At 46.4% G+C, this 9,995-nt stretch overlaps 1 protein-coding gene across 1 annotated transcript; it reads left to right on the top strand.

The window, feature by feature from the left end:
* Nucleotides 1–319: 319 nt before the first annotated feature.
* Nucleotides 320–2,616, top strand: LOC307130524 (olfactory receptor 52K1-like; the record flags this gene model as incomplete). The annotated part of the gene is made up of 2 exons (XM_079823555.1): nucleotides 320–408; nucleotides 1,788–2,616. Exons 1-2 carry the CDS (start codon nucleotides 323–325, stop codon nucleotides 2,614–2,616), a joined length of 915 nt encoding a protein of 304 aa, XP_079679681.1. The 5' UTR covers nucleotides 320–322.
* Between the last annotated feature and the right edge of the window lie 7,379 nt (nucleotides 2,617–9,995).

The following is a 9,995-nucleotide window of genomic DNA, read 5'->3' as shown; positions in this document are numbered from 1 at the left end:
ATAAGCCATTCATTGTACTTCTGACTTTTGAAGTGTCAGAGGTAGCTTTCTTTACTTGTTTACATTTACAGCACAGTACAACAATCCAAAAACCATCAAAATTAAGGTAAAGTTGTTTTTTTATTTACATAGCAGTACAGAAACAACGATTTTACTTCACATACAGAGATGATATTTGTTGGCACAGTAGAATTTTTATGACAATGCTGTATATTAATATTGTAAAAAGTGAAACTTAATTAACTACTGTATAATTTATCTTCTCAGTTTCATCAGCTTCATTTCTTTGAACAGAACACTGTCTGTGCAGAAGTTTTTCAGCATGAAGGATCTTCCTGCACAAAATATATCATTCACTGAGTTCAAATTAGTCGGTTTCTACAGCCTAGGAGAATGGAGGCCTTTTTTATTTATCCTCTTAACAAGCGCCCCATTTTTGAGAATTCTTTGAAAACGATATACCCAAATGAAAATGTCTGCAGCTCTTAAACCCTATGGTCTATATTCATAAAACTGGTCTTATTTTAAACTAGACACTTGAAATATTGCTACCCAAGAGTCATAATAACTCAAAGTAATATGGGAACAGAGTAATATACATGTAAATATACATGTAAGTGACTCACGTTTTTTTTTTTTTTTTTTTTCACTTAGGGAAAAAAATATTATAATTTAATGTTAAGAGCCTGAAAATAACTTAAATATAAAACTGAATGTCTAATCATGTCATGATTCAAATATGAGGATGATTCTCTCAGTAATGTGGCTTCTGTAAGCTTTTATGTCAAGAAAAGTCTAGGCGTCCTTTCAAAAAGGCCATTTATTTCAGAACATTTGCTATTGTAAAGAGTAGTTTTTCATTCAAATAAATCTGCAATAAACTACTAATTATAATGGATAAACAGTTACTGAAAAACTAAAGCAACTATTTACAGAGATTACAAAGTGTAAAAAACTCATTTAGCTGATAATAAGTGTCAGTAAGAGTCTGCGCGCTCCACTGCAGTTTCTGCCATGGAGAGCGCGCAGCCAGCGCACAAACAGTATTCACCAAAGCCTACTTACGTAAACTGCGCAAGATAATGCCTTTTGATTGGTTACTAAGTCCATCAATCAAACCTTTGTTGGAAAGGCATTGGCTGGGCACCGAGTGCCTTTATCCAACGAAAACCATGGGCGCAATGATTGACAGCTCACCAAGCCTGTAAGGCGCTTCCTCTATATGATGCATCCCAGGAGAGTCTCTGATTGAAGGAGAGAGACGAGGGTTGAACCATTTCACGTGGGAGAGACTATTCTTGAAGGGGGAGTTTGCCAGAAACGGATTAGAATCGATATTTCATTGAAAATGGACATGATTGATTACGCTAACTCAAAACTCTCTTGCAAACAACGGAGGATTTTTAGTTTTTTCCCTATTTTTTCGTTGTTTTGGATTAAAAAGTGGGATGCATTTTGAAGAGTGGACTCTTACACAGAGATGTATGCGGGTGTTTATTGGATTCGTCCGATCTGATCTGAACGACAGGAGATGAAAGATGAGTATCGCTAATATTATGCTAATGTTTACATGGCCGGTCCTTTAGCGTTTCATTTAACCCTTTCCTCTCTGGTGTATTTATTGCAAAAACAAGTTCAGAACATGAATCTTGAGTGTTTTAGCTTTCAAATGATGCATAGTTTGTGATAGTTGATTGAATATTTTGTATAAAACAAAAGTAAATAAAAGTACACACATGCCCACTCACGTCAACCGCCCCGCCCACGATCCGATGCGGGTTAAGAAGATTTATCCCTTTCTTTCTGATGTTTTTATTAGCTATCACAGCAAATTCTATCCTCATATATTTAATCAAATCTCAACCGTCTCTGCATTCTCCAATGTATGTACTAATAGGTGTTATGGCAGTTTTAGACTTGATCATGCCTATATTTTTTGTACCTAACATGCTTCTAAGCTTTTTATTTAACTGGAGTGAGATTTCTCTGACAGGTTGTTTGATACAAATGTTTGGTATTCATTTTGTTGGAGCATTTCAAATTACTTTGCTATTTTGGATGGCACTGGACCGTTACTTTGCAATATGCAAACCTCTTCATTATCATAAATATATGGAAATCCCTAGCTTTCTAAAGTTTGTTTTTGCACCTGTAATCAGAAATGGACTCCTGATTGTCATCATGGTCTCTCTGGCTGGAAGACTGTCATTTTGTGTAACAAATGTGATCGATCACTGTTTTTGTGAGCACATGGCATTAGTTCAGTTAGCATGTGGAGATATATCTGTTAATAATATTGTAGGACTTATGTCTGCTTTCCTTATACCAACTGCAGATTTCATTCTAATTACTATCTCTTATGTTGCAATGTTTATCTCTGTGTTGAAATCAGGAAAAGCTCATATGAAGGCCTTAAACACCTGCATTACTCACTTAATTGTCTTATCAATTAGTTTGACATCTGCCTTGACTGCATTTTTGTCGTACAGAATAAGAAATAACATTTCTTCTAGCAACCGAATATTTATAAGTATCCTGTACTTATTTTTTCCAAGTTGCCTACACCCACTAATCTATGGATGGAGAACAAAAGAAATAAGACAAACAATTTTTTAATTTATAAACAATGCACAGGTATTCCCTTTAAAAATATTTAATGGCTTTTACAAATGAATGGATTTGATGATGATAATACATGTTGATAATACTCTGTAAACATTGCAAAACTAAAGTGGCTACTACATTTAATATGTGGCAGGAGCGGTGTTCGCTCAGGCAGTTCTAATTAATCTATTTCCGACTACGCCACCTGGGGAATTTCACCCCAGGAATCTAACCGTACCTCTAAGGTAGAAGGCCCGCACAGGTCCTAATCACTTTGAGTCAGAGACACAGATGAATTGCAAAAGCAGATGTACATTTATTTTATTAATCATTAAAAAGACACTTGTCATAAAAGGGTGTTGACCAGCAATCACTTCAATTTGCTAAATCCTAATATTGGCGGTGGAGGGACCTGGGCGCACCCAGGGGGCAGTCTCGGGATATCACCTTTTTGGAAATTACTCTACTCAGTGCACACACACACCAGCACAGCACACTCAACGACTCATGTCAGAGAAGACCACGGCACACAGCGAGGACACCACCACCTCATTTTATCACTTGTCTGCCCCCGGGTGCCCAGGACCTGCCGAAAAGCAAAAGAAAAGAAACATTAACCAATGGTATGCAAACAAAATAATAAAGAAACAAAATAAACTTGGTTTACAATTTCAGGAGGGGACCAGCTCCTTGGTCCCTACCTGATCGTCACAAATCAAAACCCAAAAAAAACAAGAAAACTCTGTAAACAAAAGATCACAATTTCAGCAGCATAAGTCAACCAAAAATATATAAATTCACCAACACAATAATTGAATCGGAAACAAATACAAATTTAGGAAAACTATTCACTCATTAACATGAATCAAAGCAATAAACCAAAAGAAAACCAAATAAACTCAAACATACCACGGTTACAAAGTCACGTCAGTGGAAATAGTTCATTTGAAACGATTCACTTGATGCGGTTCACCGAAACGATTCACTTGAAGCGGTTCACCGAAACGGTTCGCTTGCGATGGTTCACCCGGAATGGGTTACTTGAAGTGGTTCTCAAACTAGTTCGCTCGGATGATTCGCTGGAAACGATTCATTAGAACCACTCACCTAGCGTGAAATGGAACAAAACAAACAGTAGAAAACAGAACAACCCGCACGAAAACAGAACAGCAGCTGGTAAGGCACAGCGCAAACAGGCTCCACGATGAAGCACCAGGCAGATAACTCGTTCAGAATGGCGATATAGTCCTTATCGCATGCCTAAAAACAAAACAGAGGATGTTATGCTGAGTTCTTCCCCCTTGGCTTCATGCTCTAATAGTGACTATACTCACAACTGAGCACGCTGTCCCGGGATCAATATGCGACGAACAGAGCTGAATGCCTCCGACAACGCTCACCGGCGCAAACAGATCTTACACTACAGTGAGCATACGGATCAATCAGACGAATCGCTCAGTCAAACAATTCATAGAAACGTGGTTTACAAAGCACTGTTGCACGCAAATGCTTCTCCTACCTGTCTCAGATGTCCACATTCAACTCTCCCGACTCCAGTGACTAGCAAACAACACTGCCAGTGGCCAACAGCCTCGGCGAAACCTTTACGAAAGGCAACATAGTTGTCCGTGAACCGATCAAACGGCAGCAGGGCACCTGGATGACATCACGTCCCTGGACGATGACACATCCCAAAGAGCAGGTAGGCCATGCTTTTATTTGCACCAGAAGCTGGGCCATTGGCCACACATTAAACAATTACGAGTGGGAGGGGCAATAGACCGTCCTGCTACAAATACAACATGTGTTATGAGAATATATTACGTTAAAATTTGGAGTAAGCTCTCAACACTGTAGTACTGTCTGACTGTGGTAACAATTCAGTAGATACATTGAGTTAATGCATATTTTCATGCAGTTTGCAGTTTTGCAGTTTTTGTAAATGCGTGATACATTACTTTTTTGTATCATATAGTGTTGCACACAATTAGCACAGTAGCCACAGTGCATGCTGGTTAATACTAACACACCGTCCTTTTCTGAACTATGGTTTTCGAAGAATTTCAATATGCTTGAGCATCAAGGGGTAGTCCATCCAAAAATGTGATCATCATTTACTCATCCTCGTGCCATCCCAAATGTACTTTCTTTTTTCAGGTGAACAAATTTTTTTTTAATACACCCTCTGTTAGTATTTATAATACAAGTAAATGGACACCACAATGTTGACATTCCTAATACAGCCATCATGACAGTAATCCATATACAACCCCAGTGGAAGAATCAATGTCTTCTGAAGCAAAACAATAAGTGTGTGGAAGAAAAATACTAATATTTTAAACTTTTTACGCTTCACAATTTGTTAACATTTACATTAAAGGTACAATATATTTTTGCGCCACTATGGGTCGCTAACCTCTTTAAAACAATAACAAAAGTCGTAGATTGATGACGCAGTGAATGAGCGTGGAATCATGAAACATGTCGTCATACCGATGGGTCTAATAATGTTTACGGGGAAATAATGTTTATGTGAATGCATTCATGTTTTTTAACAATGAGGTATGAATGAAGCAGGGCGCGGTTACTAATAAGAGACAGATATCAGCGCCACATGCGCGAGTCCCGGGGGATATAAAGAAATTGAGGACATTTCATGCTAACGAACCACCCGCAAGTGCTGAATCACTACTCGTACAGGTCAGTTTATTTGGCGAATTAAAATTGTGAGGACACGCAATGCTGTTTCACATGGTCAACACTATCTAAACTGCATTTGAGTGTGTTGAAAGTTATAATGTTATTCTGTGTGTTAGTTTGTTGGCTGTATGAGACTAGTAGTTCCACAACCTCGGGGGTGTCCCGTCCCAGCCAGCAACTGATTCAGGGGCTTCGCGATCCTTAAGAAGTCCCTGATGAAGCGGCGGTAGTACCCTACGAAGCCCAAGAATGACCGGACTTGCCTCACGGTCTGCGGGGCAGCCCACTCTCGCACCACCGACACCTTCTCCGGGTCGACAGAAACTCCCGCCGCACCCACACAATGTCCCAAGAATTTGACTTCCCGCCGTAGCAGATGGCATTTGTCCGGTTGGAGCTTCAGCCCATACTTCTCCATGGCCCTGAAGACCTGCTCAAGGTGCTGTAAGTGGGAGTCGAAGTCTGGGGAATAGACAATGACATCATCTAGGTATACCAGGGCGGACTCCATCAGCTGGCCTCCTAGGCACCGCTGCATCAGCCACTGGAAGGTGGCAGGGGCGTTGCAGAGGCCGAAGGGCATCCGGTCCCATTCAAAGAGACCGAACAGGGTGGTAAAGGCGGTCTTCTCCTGATCGGCCTCGGCCACTTGTACCTGCCAGTAGCCACTTGCAAAGTCCAGCGTGGAATACCATGCCGAGCGTGTCAAGCCGGCCAGGGAGTCCTCGATCCGGGGTAGGGGGAACGCATCTTTTTTAGTGACCAGGTTCAGCTTCCGGTAGTCAACGCAGAACCTCCATGCGCCTGTCTTCTTTTGAACCAACACAATGGGAGCTGCCCACGGGCTGCTGCTCTCTCTGACAACCCCTCGGTCGAGCATACCCTGTAGAAGTGTGCAGACCTCTGTATACAGGGTAGGCGGGACGGGTCGATACCTTTCTCTGCTGGGCTCTGCCTCCCCCGTGGGGATCCGGTGCTGCACGACATTGGTGCAGCCGTAGTCCTCCTCGTGTGCCGAGAAGACATGTTGCCACTTGCCCAGCAGGTCTCGCAACTTCCTGGCCTGTGCGGGTCCCAGCTCCTCCCCTTGCAGGGAATTTCCCCTCAGGTGGCCGGGCACCTCCTCCCCCAGACTCTGGGGTGACGAGCTCGCTTGGGTAAGGGCCACTTCCACCACAGCGGGGCGTACCTGGCGAAAGCTCACGTCCTTGTTCTCCCGCACCTGGTGGGGTTCTACCAGCGTCACCTTGACCAGCCGCTGGTGTTTGTGTAGGTGCACGACATGGGGCGTCCCGTTCCGAACTTTCACCGGGACCCGTCCTCTTCATACTACGGCCAAGCCTCTGGCGACTTCTACCTGTTGGCCATCCCAGTGGGGCTCCACCAGCACCCACTCTTCTGGTCCCACGTCCTGCTGGGGGACTTGTACCCATACTAGGGCCTCGCTGTTCGCTGGCACGGACAAGGCGTACCGGCATGCTACCCAACCAGCTCCTTCGCGGCCTTGCCGGGCCCGGGACATCCGAATTCGTCGACAGTCAGCCGCGACACGTTCCCATTCCTGGCGTTCGGCCGGTGGGATCCTTCGAGCGGGCTTTGCCCGAAACAATTCTTCCCAACACGCTGATAATACGTTCATACCTAGTAGGGCCCGGTGACTCCCCAAGCAGTGGTCCTGTACGATGATCACTCCTTTCTGGAGCACGACAACTCCGTGGATCTCCAAGTCCGTCAGCCTGTAGCCAATGTAGGGGATGTCTAGACCGTTCGCTCCTTTCAGGGTGAGCCAGGGGGCCTCCGTCCCATGCATCCTCTGGTTTCCGAACAGCTCTTGCGACAGGCTTTCTGCAAACAAGGTCACCTGGGATCCAGTGTCGATGAGACAGGGCACCTTCACACCGCACACCTGGACCTCCACTGGGCCTTCCCTTAGCCCCAACAGGAATTGGTCCCTCAACAGGGTCTCGCTGTTGCCGAGACCATGGTCCGGGCGTCCCTGTAGCCTGGTAACCTGCTCTCGTAGTTGGAGGGCGAAAGCTCTGACGGATTGGCGGGGGCCCTGCTTGCTGCTGAAGAACTGGGCCCGGAGAACCGCAGTTGGGGTGGCATCACCATACCTTTCCGTCAGGAATCTAAACACAGACTGAGCGGTGGCTCGGACGGCTTCGGGGGCGGCTTGGACTTCCCGCCGTGCTTCTCCTTCAAGGGAGTTGAGGGCAAACTGCAGCTGTTGGGTCGCGCTCAGTCCCTGTAGCCCGGCCAGATACTCAATCTGAGCCCGCCATTCGGAGAGGCGTATCTCTGACTCACTTCCTCCATATTTCTGGACCCAGGGATTTCCCATGAATACTGGCATGACTCGGGGTGGGGCCTCCAGTGCCTCGTCGTCGGCCATCTGAGGATCCCTGGTCGCTCAACCCGAGGTGAAACCCTGCCGACTGCGCCAAATCTGTCACAGGTCGGAGCAGACCGCGTGAGTCCCGCTCCTCCCTTATTTTTCACCTCGGGGAGGTTCCCAGTGATACCCCAGACGACCAGACACACGAGGACACTGGAGTAAAGTTTAAAATTACAAGTCTTTATTAATTTACTTAAAATTGGGGGGAAGGGGAAGTGAGGGGGCTAAAATCCAAGACGACTGGAGAGTGAGGACACCGCCTCAGAGCTCGCCGGCTCTCTCCGCAGGAGAACCTCAGATAAGTTGTTTCGTCCTTTTTCTCAATGTTTGGCTTCCATGTCCTGCTATGTGCTCACTTGTCTCTTTCTTTCTTTTTCCCAGGGCGGACCTTTCGGGGGATTTACGCCATGGCTTGCTCCTTCTCCTTCAGGGGTAGAACGGGTAAGTACAGGGGAACGGGGCGACAGGGGTACCTCTATCTCTCGGGCGTGCTCCGACGGCTTCCTTTCAGAATGGATCAAGGGGCCGGTGTCATAGAAGTCGGTACCTCCGGGGCATCCGCTGGATCTGGGTCAATACTGGGACTTTTGTTTGGCATACAGGTAAGTATAACTTCGCTCAAAGGATATCACTCACAGACTCTGTAGACACGGTTCATCAGTTTCTCTCTCCTTGTTCCAGGCTCTGTGATAGCGGTGGCTCAGGGGGCTTGACCACGGCGGTGGTGCTGGATCGGGCGCTTCTCTAGATGGCTTCACACAGGTAAGTGCAGGTAAGTATGACTTTGCTCAATGGATATCACTCACAGACTCCATAGACACGATTCATCCGTTTCTCTCTCCTTGTTCCAGGCTCTGTGATAGCGGTGGCTCAGGGGGCTTGACCACGGCGGTGGTGCTGGATCGGACGCTTCTCCAGGTGGTTTCACATAGGTAAGTGCAGGTAAGTATGACTTTGCTCCGGGAGTATGTAGCGTTCCCCTCTCCTCTCCTCGGGCCCTGCACACGCACACACAATTTCCTCCGACACAAGCACGTATCAATGGCTATTCAAGAGAGTGCTTACTTGGCTCCGGTCGTGCTACCCCCGTAGAGACAGAGAGTAGGGTGAGGTTCACAGCGTGAATGGTTATGGCTAGTTACTCCGCCAGCTTCGCGATCGTACCTTCCCCAGAGAGTGGGTCAGCCTGGATAATGGTCTCTGGGACGACACGCACACACACAGCACAACACAGCAGATTCCAAGTGTACACTCTCAAAGTCAAGATGCTGACTCACCCACGGCACTCTACACACTAACCAGGTGTACTTAAGGTCCAGAGACCACTTTTCCCGCGTCGTTTATCTCGGGGGGGGGGGGGGGATCGCTGAAGCGCTGGTATAGCGAAAACCAACGAAAAGGACGTTGCTGCTACACCACCCCGGCGGCTTTCACTGTCCGCCGTCTCTGGCTCTCCCACGCTCACTCTCCGCGGTGGGGCCACTCGTTTTCCTAGTTTCAACGTCACAAGGCTCACCGATGATAAACTTCCGATGAAGTTGTTACTGTATACGTTTCTCAGGGTACTCACACATTGATCAACCCGTGTGCTCGTCTTGTTCTCTCTTCCAGTGCCTGGATCGCGTCCTGACCGTTGTGCTCTCTCTCCCGAAGGGATTTGCTCATTAGCACTTCCGGCAACTGTCCTGCATGTAACTTCTCAGAATCGGACACACACTTGACACTTGAATCACAATGCAAAACTCGGTCTGTATTATACTCAGCCTCGTCTCTTTTCTTCTCTTTATAGCTCTCCGGATCTTTGATCGCTCAGTCCACAATATCCACCTCGTGTTATCCTTTGTTTGCCCAGATGCCCAGATCCTCTCGCCGCAACGGCTGGAAGCGGCTACCACCACGCTCAGCTTGAGCCCGACCCGGAACTAACAGCTGCGGCTGTGTGTGACCGCTGCAACGACTGAACCCCGACTGACTTCTGGAGGCCCTCTTTGTACTCCTCCTACCTCCCCTTTGCCCAATCCGGAGATCGCGCTGTTTATTGGAGCACCTGCCGCCGATTCTCTATGATTTTTGGCGCGGGGATGGGAACCCGGAAGTAGTGGAACAAATACCCGGAACAAATCCCTGCCACTATGGTTCCGCCCCAGGAAAAGTCACACCGTGACATTGACAACCTGTGCATAAATAATTTTGAACCACTGTATAATTTATACACACAGACATCAACAATCTATTCAACAATAGTGACAAAAAGCTTTGTTTCAGTGCATGCTGGGTGCCGCCATAGTACAAA

The sequence above is a fragment of the Gobio gobio genome, assembly GCF_949357685.1.
Source record: "Gobio gobio genome assembly, chromosome: 8".
Lineage (NCBI taxonomy): Eukaryota > Metazoa > Chordata > Actinopteri > Cypriniformes > Gobionidae > Gobio > Gobio gobio.
Note: the sequence above shows the minus strand (reverse complement) of the source record. Positions and strands in the feature narration are given on the sequence as shown.